Source organism: Lissotriton vulgaris, chromosome 7 (assembly GCF_964263255.1).
Source record: "Lissotriton vulgaris chromosome 7, aLisVul1.2, whole genome shotgun sequence".
Classification (NCBI taxonomy): Eukaryota; Metazoa; Chordata; class Amphibia; order Caudata; family Salamandridae; genus Lissotriton; species Lissotriton vulgaris.
Genome location: NC_141695.1, coordinates 690,304,681 through 690,324,254, shown reverse-complemented (window position 1 = coordinate 690,324,254; position 19,574 = coordinate 690,304,681). Strand labels below are relative to the sequence as shown.

The 19,574-nt window shown below is 46.5% G+C and overlaps 1 protein-coding gene across 1 annotated transcript in view; it reads right to left on the bottom strand.

The window, feature by feature from the left end:
* PECAM1 (platelet and endothelial cell adhesion molecule 1) overlaps positions 1-19,574 on the bottom strand; it is a 519,858-nt gene that overhangs the window by 201,877 nt on the left and 298,407 nt on the right. Inside the window, exons 13-14 of the mRNA XM_086930914.1 lie at positions 17,395-17,463; positions 5,069-5,125 (exon numbers count right to left, since the gene is read on the bottom strand). Of these exons, the coding sequence (XP_086787040.1) occupies positions 5,069-5,125; positions 17,395-17,463 (126 nt within the window). The remainder of the gene's footprint in view (positions 1-5,068; positions 5,126-17,394; positions 17,464-19,574) is intronic.

Genomic DNA, 19,574 nt, shown 5'->3' with positions numbered 1-19,574 from the left:
TCTTGGCGAAGCGCAGGGTGGCCATAGGTTGGATGGGATCCCAGAAGGCGAGCACGGAAATGTGAATCAGGGATGTACTACAAAGGGGGGTCACAGGAGAGCAACATACACACTTCTCCCGTCCCGATGAAGAAGCTGCCGAGATTATGGTAGCATGGAGGCTGATATTGAACAATTTTAATGAACATGGCGTCTCGGGCACTGTCTGATTCAAACCAGGAAACAAGAATGTATACAAAGTGTTGACTGAATACAGGAGTTGTGGTTACCAAGTAAGGACCTGATAAATGCACAGTCATGTTAGCTCACAGTCTTGGCACATGCACTGCTGCTTACTCTGTATTGACTTTTATTTTCTGGAATATTAGATGCGTAGAATGGTAACTGTACTTGATGATATGCACTGAATGTTATGTATCTGTGACATAATAAATGCAAAATAAAGGTTTTATAAAAAAATAATTTAGCATTCCAATTGAAAAAAAGGGGTTCCCGTTTCCTTTTACATCACTGTGCCTGGCTAGCAGTGTTACATGGCTGCCTCTGCTCATTTCATAGCTGTTCTTCCAGGCGTGAGCACTGAAGGCTACAGTGAAGGCTTGTATGAGGTATTTGATATTAACGCAGCTTGTGCTATTTGTGTACTTTTCAAATCACTTTCAGTAATTTCAAACATGACAAACAAATAAATAAATAAATAAATAACCAAAACAGATACCATGGAGCACATCGCGAAATGAGACCGCCCGCCATAAGGGTGGGGGTCCCGTGGGGGCCATTAGGATGCACCCGCCAAAGTGGCGGGCGCATTCTGCATTCCTGACATTGTGGTGGGCGGTGCACTCAACACTGCCCGCCACAATGCCAGGAAGGTATGTAGTGCACTTCCATGCACAACATGGCAGACACCGTGTGGTGCCTGCCATGTTGTACATGGAACTGAAGGGGGTACCATAGGTACTCCCATGTGCACCCCCCACCCCCCAGAATCCCAGGGGGTCTGCTACGGGCCTCCTATGTCTAAAACTGCCTGACTTTTCGTGGCAGCATGTCCCCGCCTGCATACAAATATGGATGGAGATGTCTACCAGACACCGCCACCATATTAACTGCTTTTCCGCCCGGTAGGCAATCGGGCGGATTGCCTACCGGCGGAAAACCGGCGGGCAGTCTTCCCGTCCGCCGGGGTCCCCACCACCATGGTAATGTGGCGGGGGGAAATTTAGAGGCAGGCGGAGGTTTTTGGCGGGCGGATCGCCACCGCCATACGGACGGTGGCGATCCGCCCGTTATCATATTGGGCTCCCATGTGTTTGGGAAAGGCATCAACAGTGCAGTGATGTCAAACGGCCAAGAGACAAAACACCAGCTACTGAGGTAATAGAAAAGATGGAAAATGATCACATAAACTGATGTGTTGCAGCTTATGACCCTGGAAATCTAATGAAAATAGCTGGTTCCCCAGCATATTAGACAGCAGTAGGGAATAATCAGAACCAACCGTCGGTATGGAGCCTGCAGTCCTCCTGCCTCATGAAAAAACTGTCTATGGTTACCACACTCCTTTATGCAGCAGGTGGCAGCGAATTTGGATTTGTGTTACAAAGAGATCAAATGGCACTCTCAATTTAACGGAACCACATCTAAAAAAAATCAGGACAGAGAAAAATGTACAACTGTGCTCTTTCACAAACAATCAACAGAAGCACGTCAAGACAAAAGAAAAACCCCATGTTTTGCTGCAGTGCTTTCATTTATATAAATGTGCTCTGTACGTTTTGTGTGCTTTGATAGCATATTTTTAGCTCTTACATCCATATAATATGTAGAGGCTCATTACGATGACGGCCGGAAAGCCTGTTCAAATCAACATCGTCGATTTCAATTCTGACCGGCTGATTATAAATCAGCCCGTCGGAATTTAAACCGGCCGGTCATTCCGGCTGCCTTCCAACGGGCTCAAGGAGCCCGTCAGCCATTTAGTGGCCGGCCTGTAATCCCAAAGACCGATCTTTCTGTTCTTGAGATTACGATGCACGGTTTCCAGCAGGGTTGCCACACCGGCCTTTCTGACAGAGCGTGTTTGGGGGCCCCTAGCAGGGCACCCTTGTGTGCACTGCCTCCGGATGGGGATGCCTGCCATAGGGTGCAGGGATTAATGGCGACCGATTTAAGAGCTGTATGTCACAAGTCAACCAATGAATACAGTTTGACTGTTTGAAATTGAACAGTGGAAAGACCGAGGTCTTGCTGCTGGGTGCCAACACAACCTTTTGATCGCTGAGGTGGTGGCCTGCCAACCTGGGAGATCGTCCTACCCCAGTGTTCAACGTTAAAAACCTTGGAGTCATCTTCGATGACAAATTAACGTTTAGTAATCCGATTAATAAACCCTCCTCCATTATCTGGGCTATTCTAAAAATGATTAGAAAAATACGCCCATTCATCCTTCCCGATGCAAGTAAAACTCTGGTCACAGCATTGGCCCTTTTAAGATTGGACTATGGGAATGCACTATACCTGGAAATTCAATCCCAGCATCTACTAAATTTGCAGCGTCTGCAGAACGCTGCTGCCAGATTGGAATTAGACATCCCTAGATTTTTAGGGTTTAAGAGCCCTCCATTGGCTCCCAATGTAAAAAAGGATTGAGTTTAAATCTCAATGTCTGGCATTCAAAGCTTTACAGGGTATAGGGCCGCACTTTCTGAGGATGCACCTGAAATTGTATGCTCCGGCCAAAAGCCGAAGATCAGCCCATACAAAACTTCTGCAGATACCTAAATGCAAGAAGGCCCAATGGGGTGGCAGAAGCTTTCTGCTAGGGACAGTTAAAATCTGGAACCAGCTCCCCATTTCCTTAAAGAACAGCCTATCACTTTGTTCCTTTAGAAAGGCATTGAAAACCTCCCATTCGCTATGGGAGCATGCACTATGGCCGATTTAACCCGTTTACCGCGGCGAACATTGCGCCACGCAGCGGGCGTTCTAAAGGGTGGGCGGGACTGCGTCGGCCAACAGTTGTGCGCAGCACTAGGGAGGGAGTGCTCACGTCGGCCAACATATGCGCCCATAGGGAAATGTTAGAATGCGACTGAACAGTGTTCGGTAGCATCCAATTCAGGCAGTCGGTCCCGTGTACAAGATAGGGTCAGGTTGAAGCAATTCCGCCCGCCATCGCAATCGGCCCGTAGTGTTTTATGAACAGCCTTCTAGTTTCCCATATGACTGATTACAGGTACGAATTCCCAAGAGATTCTTCTCACACTACGTCGTAAATCACAAGTTCACCTCCTCAGGAAAGCATGTGAAAAAGTGAAAGTACAGCATCTCTGACTCTGTCAGAGAGACTTCTGCATTGTCCAGAGGACACTGGCTAATAATATGCAGCGCTCTCACAGACAGAGCCTTGCCTTGACGGCTTCAGGCTGCCTGTCCTCACTGAACAGGTATACAGTGTTCTGCATGCCTCTCGATGGCAGACTTCTAAGTGCTAGCTTTGCTTATCAAAGGCTTGTAGAATTGATAATAACACAGAATAACATCTTCCTTTTTTATACTGTTCACTTTCAGTTCATTTTTACTCGCCACTACTATCTTATCAGTTTGCATATATTCTGTGCTAATCTGGCTTTAAATTAAAGCCTTTAAAATGCTCGTCCATATTTATCGCCTGTGTTCTCGTCGGAGACAGGGTGAGGAAAAGCCACAAAATATCGTGTCTTTGGTGGGTAGTGTGCATCCCTAAACTGGATTCTTTCATGGTAAGTTTGGGAGAGATTCATGACACCACCTGTCTGTTTTCCTCACTCTAATTTGTACTTTGATATAAAGCTACTAATTGGGGCAAAGAAAAATGCATTAGATGTGGTCGCAATTATCTAACAGACAAGAAACACACAAACCAACATGTACAATGCTCACAGGTGTTGGAGAAAAGCTAAACGCAGTGGATAATTCTTTTTCTCAATGTTTTGAGAATAAAAAGTGACATTCGCATAGGTGGCAGTAGCTGATTCCATAGTTTGGTCTATGATAGGAACATAAAATGGGAGACCTTGATTTACAGAATATAGAACACATTAGAAAGATATAAATTGGCAAAACTATGAATAGATTTGACAATCATCCATCGATAACGAATCTGGAAGAGGTACACAATAAGGAGTTATATAAGCAGAATTGCTAGTTGCAAAAAATGCAAACAGAAGAATAATGGATTGAGAAAGGATTCGAACTAAAGCATATTAAGCAAAACCAACATATAAAGAAAACAATAATCCAGATGAGATAGTACCAGAGATTGAGTAAGATAATTAGTAGCCAAGAAGGTAAGAGAAGTTCAGATCTTCTTGATGCTGTACTAATGAAAACGGTCTACATGGACAGCCTAGGGAATGTGATTTTCAAAAGTTAGGGATAAGTGAAAAGTGATTTCTAAGTTATGGACAATGATGTAGGGAGTACAAGGAAAGTAGAAAGACTAGATATAAAAGGAGGAACAGAAAAATATAGATGCAGTTGGAAACGAATGTTTGTAGGAAGTTTGGTATAAGTAAGAAGATATCAGCAGAAAGTCTGTAATTGCTGAAAAATAAAAAATATATGTGAGTGTCATCTATGTAACAATGTGTGTGAAACAAAGAAGAGGAGGTGATAAATATTAGAGGGGCATTGTGTATAAAAAGAAGGGTACCAAGAATCACCCCCTGAGGCGCACCCTGCTGAAGTGTGGTGGAGGAGAACGACACCAAGACATAAAACATCCATTTGATTGAAAAAAATATAGATACTTGATCAATGGGCATTTTGTCACATTACAAAATAAGGAAACTATCTCTACCTGAAAGTGCAGTGTAAATAATAACTCAACAAGTTTATCAACTCATTGACAATCCCACAGTGACTGATTCATTAAAATGTCTAGTATAGCAATTAGAAATTATCAAACTATTTTTGAAAAATATTCTAAATAGTTTCTCAATTTTGTGTTTTTGTATTTTTAACTTACAAAATATTTGTCTTGTACATCTTTCATCTTCAATTAATTTAGTAACCTTTTACTCACCTTGCTGAGCCTGCCGGATTTCGCTGTAAACTGTGTCAGTCCCCTTCATCACAGGAGCTAGAAAATTTAGGAGACCCGGATCAGTTAATTCCGCTCACCTGACCTTGAATGTTTTGAAAAAAGGGTAAAACATTTTTTACATTCTCCTTATTGTTTGCTTATCAAACACTTGCGAGCTTTATAGCAAGGAATTTGAGCAAGGCAGATATGATTCACATGTGCTGATGGAAAATACAGCATATGAAAGATTTAGAGACAAGGCAGAAGAGTAACAGACACAGAGGGCGGTTCCAGGAGACACAAGTAATTGACGAGGAGTATATAAATGATCAGAATATCCTTCCATTTCTTTAAGACAAAGAAGCTTCAGGGGCATACCAGGCACGGTATAGCTAAGGATCTCAAAAGCGGATGTAGAAAACAGGAGGCTCAGAGGAAGGTGTCCCTTCCTGTAAAGCTCCTGCTCTAGCACTAGGAAAGGGCAGTGATGCGCCATATAATGGTAAATACGGTGCATTCCTGCTTCCCTTTAATGCAGCACAACAAAGTGGCTTGCTGCGTTAAGCTGCGTGAAAGAATGATATACCTGCCTGAGCATCTGCTTTCCTGGCTGGGCAGACGCATCAGGAAAAGACTGAAATTAGGATGAGAGCCTCAGGAAGAGAAGAACTGAGATTCATCGGAGCCACCATATGGAATAGCCCAAGCATATACTCGTAAACTGGGACTGAAATCGAGGACAAATGGAGGGATTCAGCCCAGGAAGGGCACACCAAGCCAGGGGAAAGACTGAGCTCAACCCTACAGAAGAGGAAATCTGGGAAAGGGCACAACCAGAGGCTCATCTTAGGAACGGACAAGATGAGTATGGACACTGGTACTGGCCGGGGCTCGTCCTCTACACACCATAAACAAGAAATTCATGTACCATAAAGTCCCAGCACCTGCTACACAACATCCAGGAGCACTGCAAGTTAAATCCAGGTATACTTGTGTGGATAAAGAAGCAAAGCATGCAAACCAAGCCCCATCCCACTCTACTGCTCCTCTACCTGCATGGATCTAAACCATTGGTATCACAACTTTACATAATGGACCACTACCTCTACCACTACCTCCACCATGCACTTGGGTAATTCAAGCTTCTTAGTCAAAGATGCAGAGTAGCCAGCTTCAATGCAACGCAGAACAAGTGGAAAATATTCTCATGATTCCAACTGGTGGGAATATCTATGGCCCTGTGTGGTGCGAGCCCCACCTCCTCCATCTCTGGTGGTAAAAAACCTAGGGGTGAAATTGAACACTACTCTTTCCATGAGGCCACAGAACTCTGCTGTGGTGGATCAATGTTTTGCGTTGCTCTGGACTCTCAAGATATTCCTCCCCTTCCGGCCTCCCAAGGTGAGAAGAGTGGTGATGGATTGGTTACTTACCTGTAATCCTAGTTCTCTTCCAGGGGTATCCTCATCAAAGTCATAAGCATTAGAATATTCCCGCCCATGCGCGGGACCCCGGAAACACTATATTATATGTGCCCCACATATATATACTCATATATATATGTATATATATAAACATATATATAAAAACATGCAATAGCAGCCAAATAACATCAGAGCTGAAATATGCTGTGAAGAATTTCCACCATACATGAATAATATGCATTAGAAACATGAGAAACAACACCAAAGATTGTTTAGAAACTGTTTTAATGCTCAGATAGCAGTAGAACTTCTTATAACTCACTGAAAGCATAGAAAGTTCCCAGGCTGCATTGCAAACACACAGTCTAAAAAGACTGAAAAGCTAACCTGTAGCTGCATAGCAATAAACTGACACCGTGCCTTTAAGGCACTCATGACCCCCAGTATCCCATCATGCCTCAGGGGTGACAGTTAGGTCAGTTGTTCTTTTCGGAGACTGAAAAAACCCAATAACAAATAGGTTAACAATATCTCCTTATTAAAGAATGTCCTTTGCCCGGGGAGGCGGGAGGGTTGCTTATGACTTTGATGAGGATACCCCTGGAAGAGAACTAGGATTACAGGTAAGTAACTAATCCTTCTCTTCCAGGTGATCCTCATCAATAGTCATAAGCATTAGAATAGAATAGCGAGCCTCACCTCATCTCCCTGTGGGCAAAGGGGTATCAATACAGTAATAATCATACTAAGCCTAGTAACAACTAAGCTCGTACAGGCCGCAGGCTACCCAAATAGATTCCTCAAAGAGGCTTGTCCTACTTGAGTATCGGCCCTGGAATCAGATTCTAGACAGTAATGCCTCATAAAGGTATGAACTGATTTCCAGGTTGCAGCCTTGCATATTTCTGACATTGGAATGTCGTGCAAGAAAGCCATTGTGGCCGCTTTCCCTCTGGTAGAATGCGCTTTGGGTGACACCAATAAAGTCTTGCCTTCAAGCTGGTAGGGCAATTTAATGCAGCAGACAATCCATCTAGAGATGGACCTCTTGGCCGCTGGAAAGCCCGTTCTCATTGAACCATAGTTCAAGAACAGCTGATCCGACTTCCTGATTCCCTTGGTTTTTTCCAAATAGAACTTGAGCACTCTTTTTAAATCCAAGGAGTGCAATGACCACTCTGCTGGGGTCGCTGGATTTGGAAAAAAAGAAGGGAGGGAGATGGACTGATTTATTTGAAAATCAGAAACCACTTTAGGCAAGAAGGATGGGTGAGCCCTCAGGACCACCCTATTGTGCTGGAAAACAGTATATAGTTCCTTCGCACAGAGCGCTTGTACCTCGCTTACTCTGCGCGCTGATGTGATTGCTACTAAAAAGGCTGCTTTCCAAGATAGATGTTGCAAAGAGGCCTTGTGGATAGGTTCGAAAGGGGGTGACATTAACCTGGATAGAACGAGGTTCAATTCCCAAGGAGGAGATGGATTTCGCACAGGGGGATAGACTTTTTTCAACCCCTGGAGGAAGTCCTTAACCACCTGAACCTGAAAGAAAGAAATCAGATTAGGCAATTTCCTGTACGCTACTATAGCTGACAGATGCACTCTAATGGAAGCATATTTTAATCCAGAAGTTGCCAAGGACAGGAGGTATGGCAGAATTACCTCCTCCTGCCCTTTAGTAGGATCCAGGTGATGATCTCTACACCATATATAAAACCTTTTCCACTTGAACGCCTAGGACGCTCTCGTGGAAGGCCTCTTAGCCTCCTTTAAAATGTGCATGCATTCAGGAGGCAAGTTCAGATGTCCATATTGCAGGACCTCCGGTGCCATGCTGTTAGGTTCAGTGATGGGAGGTTGGGATGAAGTATCCTCCCGTTCATCTTGCTCAACAGGTATGGCCTGCAAGGAAGTCTGTGTGGACACACAGACAGATGTAGAAGGTCTGGGTACCACCACTGCCGTGGCCAATCCGGAGCTATCAAGATCATCTCCATGTCCGACCTGAGGAGCTTGAACACTACCTTCGGAATCAGAGCTAGGGGAGGAAACGCGTAAGTGAATGCTCCCGACCAATCCATCAGGAGAGCATTCCCCTGCGTCCCTGGCCGGTGGAACCTGGACGCGAAGGCGTGGCATTTGGCGTTTTCGTCGTCAGCAAACAAGTCTATGTCCGGATGACCCCAGCAACAAAAAAGCTCTTCTACTACTTCGTCGTTTAGCACCCAGTCTGGCTGATCTTCGAAGTGCCTGCTGAGTGCGTCTGCTTTGACGTTCAACTCGCCTGGAAGGTGCACCGCCTCTACTGTGAGGCCTCGAGAGAGAAGCCAGTGCCAGATGGTTTGAGCCTCTCGGGAGAGTGGGCGAGATCGCGTGCCTCCTTGTTTGTTCAGATAGAACATGGTGATCGTATTGTCCGTCTGAACTAGGACTGAGTTGGACTCGATTGCTGGAAAGAAAGCTTTGAGAGCTAGAAACACCGCTCTGAGCTCCAGCAAGTTGATGTGGTATGTCTGCTCCTGTGCAGATCACTGACCCTGAATCTGAAGCGGACCCATGTGCGCTCCCCAGCCTTGCAGAGAGGCATCCGTCACTATAGACTGGGAAGGAAGAGGTTGGTGAAAAGGCACTCCCACCAGCACATTCCTCGTCCGAGTCCACCATTTGATGGCATCCTTCGTTGCTTGAGAAAGAGTGATACGATCTTCCCAACGCCCTGTCGCTTGGTCCCACTGAACTTCGAGAGCCTGTTGTAGAGGCCGCATTCTCAGCCTGGCGTTTGGGATGAGAAAAATGCAGGACGCCATGGAACCCAGCAGGGATGCTACTTGTCGGGCTGTTGGACACCGAGACTCTAGCAGAATCCCACATTTCTGTCTCATGGAAAAAAGTCTGTCCTCCGAAGGAAACGCTATTCCCAATTTTGTGTCCAGAACGGAGCCTAGGTAGTGGATGGACTGTGTCGGCCGCTGGACTGACTTCTCCAGGTTTACATTGAGACCGAGCCTGTGCAACTGGTGCAGGCAAAGTTGCAGATCGTGTGCTACCCGTACCGGAGATGGACCCTTTAGGAGCCAGTCGTCCAGGAACGGATAGATGAAGAGTCCCTTCTTGTGAAGAAAAGCCGCCACCACTGTCATGCATTTGGTGAAGACTCGTGGTGCGGACTTGAGTCCGAAGGGTAGCACCTTGTACTGGTAGCGTTTGTTTCCTACGACAAACCTCAAGTATTTGCGATGCCGTAGTGCAATTGGGATGTGAAAGTACGCATCTTGCAGATCCACTAAACACATCCAATCTCCGGTTTGAAGATGTGGGCATATTTGGTGAAGAGCTAACATGCGGAACTTTTCTTTTACGATGACTTTGTTTAGGAGACGAAGATCGAGTATTGGCCTGAATTTGTCCTCCTGATCTCTTTTGGGGACAAGAAAGTATCTGGAGTAAACTCCCTTTCCCCTTTGAGAAAGGGGAACTTCCTCTATAGCTCTTTTTTGTAACAGGATTTTCACCTCTCTCCTGAGCAAGCTTAGCTGGTGAGGGCAAGATCTCTTTGGAGGAATGTTCCTTGGAAGCGCACAGAAACGTAGCATGTATCCATTGCGCAGTATATTCAGCACCCATCGATCTTTTGTGATGCTGACCCACTCTGCCAGGTGTTGTGAAGCACTTCCTCCCACTGGAGTGGGCAACAACGCCAGAGGAAGCCACTGCTCAGGCCTTTCCTCCTCTTGTTGTGGTAGAGGACTGTTGGTGACCTCCTCTACCTCTGTTGGATTTTCCTCGAAACTGGGATTTCCCCTGGTTCTTATTTTGGGACCACTGAGGGGTTTGAACCCTCTGTTGAGCCCCTCTTCACTTGCTGGTCTTGAAACGGCGTTTGAACTCTTTTTTCTTTTCCAAACCCACTGCCTTTACTGTATCCAGCTCTGTCTTCATACAAGTCATCTCTTCGTCAGCATGTTGTCCGAAGAGAGAGGACCCCGAAAAAGGGAGATTTAGGATGCGGTGTTGAGCATCCGGCTTCAAACCTGTGAGACGCAACCAAGCTGACCTCCTGGCACAAACTCCATGTGAGTAGGAGTGTGCCGTGAGAACTGCACCGTCCGCCGCAGTGCTTATCAACTGGTTCGCCACCAGACATCCTTCTGTCATAGTTTCTTCGAAGTCCTTCTGGTCTTCTTTTGGAAGCTTTGACTTAAACCTTTCCATTGAGTCCCATAAGGCTCTGTCGTATCTGCCCAACAGTGCGGCCGCACTCGAGACTTTCAGTGTGGAGGCAGCTGAATTACACACCTTGCGACCCCACGAGTCTTGTGACTTACTGTCCTTATCTGGTGGTGCTGAAGAGGAAGCAGCAACTGCATGCGTCTTCCTTGCAGCTGCCACTATCACAGAGTCCGCTGGAGGGTCACATTGTACAAAAACTGGGTCAGATGAAGCAGGTTTGTACTTCTTCTGTATGCGGGCCGGCACCGCTCTGATGGTTGCTGGAGTAAGGAAAACGTCCTTGACCGGATCCATTATCCCCGGGACCAAAGGCAGCAGCGGACGAGAGACAGCTTTTTTGTGCAAAGTTTCAAAAATTACTGTCGTAGCCACCTGGGGGACAGATATCTCAATGTTTAGTTTCTGAGCTCCCCTTTGTAGGACATCTAGGTAAGTGCCTATGTCATCCACTGGAGAGGATTTAGAAACAGGACTATCCGTTATCGTAGGAGAGTAATCCCTCTTGGACGACCTGGTAGAAGAGGTAGATGAAGTAGACGGAGTTCTTCGACGTCTACGGTGCGCACCGTGCCTTCTCTCCCGTGATCTCCTTGGGTGTTCTTCCCTCCTAGGAGAGGGAGATCTGACCGGATCTTCTCTTCTGGGTGATCGAGATCTGACAGGATCCTCTCTTCTGGGAGAACGAGATCTAACCGGATCTTCCCTTCTGGGAGAGCGGGATCTGGTTGGTCGTCTCACAGGCAATCTGCTTGCTTGGCGCCTGGGGGGACTGCGTCTGTCCACTTCCTCCACCAGCCTCTGGAGAGGAGATCTGTGCTGAGGACTGACATACTCTTGCATACGTCTGGCAGCCCCTGACTCTCGCCAATGATCCAAGGACTTGTACCATCTAGGTGACAGTCTGACCTCTGCAGCCGAAGGATCTGGCTGCCATACAGGCGATCTGTGGACAGGACTTCTGGATCTTGAGGATGTTGTCGAAGAGCCAGAGGACTGTGACGTGGTTGCGAGAAGGTGACTCCGTCACCATGATTACAGAGTTTCTCGACGACGATCGAGCTCTTTCTGAATGCCTCGACGTCGAGCGTTCCGGCGTCGGATGTCTTTCTCTCGACGCCGAATGCCTCTGGGGAGTCGGCGGATCCATTAATCTCGGCGTCGACGGCGATCGATGCGAGGATCTACGCTCTCTCTACGCCGAACGGCGATGAGCAGCCGTCGGTGGAGCCTCTCTCGACGCCGAACGGCGATGACCAGCCGTCGACGGAGCCTCTCTCGACGCCGAACGGCGATGACCAGCCGTCGACGGAGTCCTCTCTCTCAACGTCGAATGTCTGTACGACGACGGCGGAGGGGTATTGGTCACCCTCGACGACGAGCGTCGACGAGACGGTGACGGAGAATGCCTCCTCGACGCCGACCGATGTTTCCTTGTCGACGGCGGAGGGGTCTTGTTCCTCGATGCCGAACGTCGTTTCTTAGACGGCGGAGAGGTCACACTTCTCGACGCCGGTCGTCACCTGGATGACGACGGCGGAGGAACAACCTCCCTCGACGCAGATCGTCGCCGGGTTGACGACGGCGGAGGGGTCCTGGATCTCGACACCGACCGTCGCCTGGCGGAGTCACATTCCTCGAGGCCAAACGTCGCCCGGTTGGCGGCGGCGGAGGAGTGACCTCCCTCTACGCCGTTCGCCGCCTGGTTGATGACGGGGGAGGGGATTTCGACGACGGAGCTGGATTCTTCGACGTCATCGACGTACCTGGTCTTCTCTTCCACGGCGAGCCCGCCGTCAACGGCAGTTTTGAAGAGAGATGACCCACCGGTGGTTCTTTCCTCTGCGCCGAGCCCGACGCTGAAGCTGAAGGGTGTGAAGGCTTCTCTCTTGAAGATGTTTTAGCCTTCTTGGAGCCCTTCTTCACTGGAGACCTTCCTCTGGATGACCTGTGAGCCAGGCCATAAATGCGAATCCTCTCCCTGTCTTTGAGAGTTCTTCCTGACAGGTGCTCACAATGAGGACAGGTGCCTGGATCATGTTCTTCAGGCAGACACAGGATACAGACGTCGTGGTTGTCTGATTTTGCCTTCTTGTTCCCACAAGAAGGACATTTGTCAAAAAGTGAAGGCATTCTCAGTTGAAAATGTTCACTAAACTGACTGAAAAAAGACAGTTTCTTACTTGACTAGATGTTAAATGTCAAAGTAAGTAAAAAAGTTGCTAAAAGTAAAGTAATTTTCTGTCAGAAAACAGAAATTAGTGGAGCTGTGTAACCAGGATCCTTCCTGAAGGAGCCGGAAAGAACAACTGACCTAACTGTCACCCCTGAGGCATGATGGGATACTGGGGGTCATGAGTGCCTTAAAGGCACGGTGTCAGTTTATTGCTATGCAGCTACAGGTTAGCTTTTCAGTCTTTTTAGACTGTGTGTTTGCAATGCAGCCTGGGAGCTTTCTATGCTTTCAGTGAGTTATAAGAATTTCTACTGCTATCTGAGCATTAAAACAGTTTCTAAACAATCTTTGGTGTTGTTTCTCATGTTTCTAATGCATATTATTCATGTATGGTGGAAATTCTTCACAGCATATTTCAGCTCTGATGTTATTTGGCTGCTATTGCATGTTTTTATATATTTATGTTTGAAAGCAATAAGACATGCCTTAGAACAGCGCCAGATGCGCTTCGCAAGACACAATCTCATGATATTGGAATTTGTTGAATTCAGCCTAACCAATAATGTATTCCTGTTCGAAGAACAACTGTATATACAAAAGTCAGGTACGGCGATGGGTACTTGCTTCGCTCCCAGCTACGCGAACCTTTTCGTGGGCTGGTGGGAGGAGCAAGTACCCAGGAGCTGCAAGGTTGTACAGGAGGTGGGCTCTATTGTGTGTTGGCATCGATACATCGATGACCTTTTCATCGTTTGGGACGGCAGTGTTACAACAGCCACCAAATACATTAAACTGCTCAACAACAATACTCTCAACCTACATTTTTCGGGATCTATTTCTCCTGTGGCAGCGGAGTATTTGGACCTGAAGGTGTTTGTTGAAGATGGGCAATTACACACGAGCCTGTTCAGAAAAGAAACGGCTGGCAATTCCACCCTTTTTGCCAGCAGCAGTCACCCACCACAACTTGTCAATAGCATCCCCTACGGTGAGCTATTGAGAATCCGTAGAAACTGCTCTAGAGATTGTGATTTCGAGGCGGCTGCCTCTGAATGCATATCCCGCTTTATGGTAAGGGGATATGGCGAAGACCTATTGCATGATACGCTGAAAAGGGTAAAAAAGATATCAAGAGGGAGTTTACTCACTGCTAGATCAGATGGATCTGGCCGTGAAAGAAACACAACCACCACCATCAATAAATTTAGGTTGATCACTCCCTATTCCACGGGAGCTAATGACTTGAAAAGAATGCTTAAAAAGAACTGGCATATTTTGCAAACGGACACTGTACTAAAGGATGATCTCCCACCTAACCCATTAGTTACATTCAGTAAAGCCAGGTCTGTGGGTGATATACTCGTCAGGAGCCATTTGGAAAAACCTCCCCCTAGGGCAAATACCTTAAAAGATCAGAAAGGATTTTTTCCCTGTGGGAGATGCAAGGCCTGTGCGAGTAGCAAGAGAGTTCTCTCGTACAGTATACCAGATACGGGAAGGAGTATACCCATTAGAAAATTCATCACCTGCAGCACACAATATGCTGTTTACTGTTTACTCTGCCCGTGTGGCCTCCGCTACATAGGCAGCACCATAAAAGAACTGAAGCTAAGGGTTATGGAGCACTTGAGAGCCATCGACAAGGCAGACCCCAGTTACCCAGTGGCCCGCCACTTCGCGGAGGTCCATGGACGAGACCGAAAACTACTACAATACTTCGGTCTTGACACCATACCACCTAATGTGAGGGGCGGAGATCGCCTTAGACGACTCCGTAGACTTGAATCAAGGTTTATAATAGACCTTTCTACGAAGTACCCCAGGGGATTAAACGCAGGGGAGGAGATGTCTTTTCATCTGGGTAAATAAAATAGGAATACAGTGTACCGCCATTGGCCATGTAGCGTCCATATTACTTCCCCATCTGCAAGAATTACCAGGGGAGTATAGCAGTAAGAACTTTGGACAACTCGATGGCCTATAATTGATTTCTACACACAACTGTAATGTGATGTTGAATCCGATGATCACTGGAGTGGATTGCTGTTTGTTTGTTTTGTTTTGTGAAGGTATTCATATTTGTTTATTCAGCATATACCTTCTGTATATTATTGTCGTTCAATTGGCAGAAAACTCACTAGATAGAATCATGAATTATTGTTGAATGGACCTTGATCATTTTTCTGGGGTTTTCCCCTACTTAGAACCTTCACATGTCTTAGCATCTAACAAGGCTGGGTTGAGGATCTTGGAATTTCTTATCATTTACATAATTATTGATGAATTGAGATTCAAACATTGTGAGTTGTACTGCTTTGTGACTTACTTGGCAAGAACATACGATGACTGTCTGCAGACATCGGTGGACCATTGTTTACTAGATAGAGGACCCTAGCCGATCCACGGCTTTATTTCTGTTGTTCATATTAGAAATTTATGATTTGCTGTTTATACCCACTACCTGTCTGGATTTGCCCATCTATGGGCTTTATTGTACAATCTGTGATAACTTTTAGGTTGCACATTTCACACTCTAAGATGGCGCCCATAGCGTCCATAGTGGGGTTGTCCTCTGTCTATCTCTATGTACAGAGCAAGAAAATGAAAATGGTGTATTTATTCCATCGACAAGTAAATAATCATTGTTACCACACTGACGAAGGCAACACGCCGAAACGCGTCTGTGGAGAGTGCCTACCTGAAATAAACCTGCACGTCTGAAAAGTACCTCTCGAGTGCTGTCGTCTTCTTTTGAAGGAAAGAGGAATTGGAGCGTTATGTTATGCGGCGTCCTGCTAGCCGCTGACAGCACCCACCCACGAGTGAGCAGTTTCTTTCAGCAGGAAAGGAGCGTTTAATATATATATATGAGTATATATATGTAGGGCACATATAATATAGTGTTTCCGGGGTCCCGCGCATGGGCGGGAACATTCTAATGCTTATGACTATTGATGAGGATCCCCTGGAAGAGAACCATGCTTTGATCACCTCGTATTTGGATTACGCGAACACTCTTTATCTAGGAGCAGCTGAAGCTTTGGCGAATCATCTGGAGATTGTTCAAAATGTGGCTGGGAAGTTTCTTCTGCATCTACCTATGCATTCCTCGACTTCATCGGCACTGAAAGCTCTGCATTGGCTGCCCGCCAAGAAACAGATCTTATTCAAAGCCTTAGCTTTGGACCACTGGGCAATGTATCTCTCTAGCCCTAGCTACTTGGTCAAGAGGTTCATCCAATATCTTCCTTCCAGAGTGCTGCGCTCTGCTTTTGCCTCTGCCTCACTTCTCTCAATTCTGCTCTTTAGGCTTGTCCGAAGGGGAGACAAATCTCTCTCATTCATTCACTAACACATAGCTCTATGCACAACACTGCATGTCCAGATACTTTATGGGTTCTAAAACAGCGCATGGTAGCTTCACACCGCTTGCTCACTACCTTAAGAGCATACACAGGCTTGAACTGTGGACCCTCATCTGACTTCCACACTGCTCCTCTCCTACACATTTCTCCTTCCCTCTCACACTGCTCACATGCACTACCGAGCTCCTCACTACTCTTACTAAAATTCTGCCATTTCCCCATACACCGCCCTCGCCAGCTACATGCTATATCCATGCAATCGCCCATCCATACAACTACCTTCTACTTCTAAAAGAACCAGACGAATTGGCTTTGTCAATGATTCGAGCATAAGGCATGGGTTTTTCCTATGCACCCTCCAACAGGGCCCAGTAGTGTCGTTTGTTTGTTCTTAAACATCCTCTGTAATGTTTTCTTTCTAGCGCAGGCGGCAGTTATCTTCGAGCTCACGTCCTGGCCCTTTACTGGGAAACCACCCAAAAGTGGTTTCCTGCCAGTGATACCGCTCTACAGTATATGAGCTGGAAAAGAAAGTGTGTTCGGGATACTTTCTCTGCTACCTCACAACATACTATCGGAGACAGACCTCCAACCAGGAGTTTTACGGAATACCACCATCAAATCTTACGCTTCCCAATCTTCTCGTCCTCGTACCCTTCTCGACTACAGACCGAGATACATCAGCCAGACCGTCCCTAAATCTCTTCAAGTTATGGCAAACCCTGCTTCACCCTTCAAATTTAGTCAAAGTCTCCTAGGCAATTTGGATTCACTTTTCTAAATGATGATTTTTTTTAAACTTCTTTTTATTGTCAATCAAAACACCGTCACTGTTTACATTTCATAGAAAGCACAAGGCATGGTAGTTAGTGACACATTGCACGCGGTTCCACAGTATCCTGCTAAGTATACATTATAGTTCACAATAGAACATTAGGGTATTAGATCCTCCAGGGGCCGCTGTGCCGGCAATACGGGTGGCTCACATATGGTACCTCTATATTCGTTCCACTTCCCAATGATGCCTTTTTAACCAGCTGATTTGACTTCTCAGCTATGCTCGAGCTATATTACTATGCATACATATGAAATGAAGACACCTCTTTTGTACCAGTGTAAAAGGCTTTCGCTTACCTTTGTGAGAATCAGGAGTGTCTTGCATCACTTCAACATATTCCACATCATTGCTTGTTTCATCGGGTACTACAAAAGAATGGTACTGCTGTTACCGAGAAAGGGTGTGTTTGTACATGCTGGCCTAGGGCAAATAAGGAAGGGGTTTGGTGTTTCCTTGCGCTAGGGGTTTACATATCCTGGATACCTCATCAGCAACTTATTTATGTGAGGTGGGACAGATATGACAAACAGACACTTTCTAGTTTCATAGCGTACACTGAGTATTTTCCATTTAGCGATGGCCTGTACTTGACTCAAGAGGGCAAACAAGGAAGCTTGTAAATGTAATAACACTTTGAGAAACAAATATTCTATGTCACATCAGCTTAGGTGACAGAGGTTCAACCTTTATCAATTCTACGTTGTTGTATATAGATGCTGCCTATGGGTGGCACTATGGCCAGTGAGGCCATTGCTTTCATCATAAGGGCATATAAACCCTAATGTACTCTGTCCCGAATTCTGCAGGAACTATTTTATCTGAAAGACTAAGACCAAAGTGAAACAAATTAAGTTTCAGGATCGGAGGCAAGGATTATGCTTTACTTCCTTTGTTTTCATAACATATAAAAGGCAATAGAGTCCATGCAGCGACCATTCAGGAACCAACAGCCTCTAATATAGTCCTTTGCTTATATCCCCACATCCTCTTTCTTCGCTGCTCCTTTTTCTCTTTGATAAAAGTGATATTGTCATTATTCCTGTATTATGTGTGCTAATTTGATTGGTATTGCTTATTATTGTGACAATCCGGCTGCGGGATCGCTCTTGTGCTGCTCGCAACCAGCAGCTTGGTGTGACTCAGTCCGCGGTGTGGTCCTCCGCCCATTAGGTGGCGATGACGATGCGTTTTGGGCTGTGACACGCAACTTTCAATTCCCTACATAGCGGGATTGCAGTTGTGCGCTGCCAGCCTCGGGAGCCAAATTTACTGGAGAGATACGCCAAGGTCGGGATCGGTAGCCCTTAATCTTGGCCTTATATGTTGATTCTGATGTCCTGCTAGTCAGGGTCTATATTGTGTGCTATACTTGTGTCGCCCCAGGTGGTCTGTTTTAGTTTGCTAAAGGCTTCGCAGAGGGTATATGTTTTGAGATGACAGCCAAAAAAGGGTCAGCATTGTTTATTCACGCCGCACACACTGGGCTGGGGACAGACTCCCAGGCCCAATATTCTCCTGACGGGGGTCCCCGGGCTTGGACTCATCGCAATGATGCTCTGTTCACCTACATGATTTGGCTGTCAACCCAGCTCCTAATTCACAGCGCTCTGCCTGCACATTCTTGATGACCTTCACTGATTATCGCTTAACCTCTGATATAAACAGCACACTCCAGCAGGCAGTGCCTGTACGTATTACCTATTTTACATTGGTGTCGCGCCTACTATATTGCTTTTGGCCAGGCTTTGGGGCTTCTGTTTCTTTCCCTACTGGGACCATTACAATGGAGGTCACAGAGGACATCCAGAGGGAGGCGGACCTTCTAGCGTTCCTTTCATGGGACGACGATTTTTATGAGGCTGTGGACGCCTTCCATCTATAGGGCGTTGGCAGACGCTATGGGGCCCTTTGAGCTCTGCCTTCCACAGTAAATTGCATGCAAATGCACAATGGTTAACAAACCCAGTCAGGTTTCCTCAGAACCCCCAGGCCTCTCGGAACCCTCCCAGCCACTGGGATGTTGAGTAGTTTCAGTGAAACATCACCAGGAAGAAAGGGTTGATCATGATGACACCTTTGCATGCATTAAGCATGCCTTTCAGGAGCAAGAACCCCCCTCCCTCCCATCCTGCGATCTGACTGGGTTGGTCTCTGATTCTCCACAACCAGTGTCCCCTGACCCAGATGATGACTCCCATAATGGCAAGGATGATGATGCCTGTCCTTCTAGGCCTTGGCTTCCCTCCTCTCCACCAACCCACATTGAACCCTCAAGACTGGACGTGGGGTCCGATATATTTGACCCGATGATATTATCCACTCTTGGTCCGCAGAGTGGGCGCCGTCCAAGAAGGTAGGTAGGGTGGGCCTTGTTCACAAGCCGCAAGAAGGCCCATTGCCTTCTTTGGGCAGAATGCCCGCACCCTACCCTGGATGGGAAGGTGGCTGTATTAACCGAATTAGCCCTATAATGGCC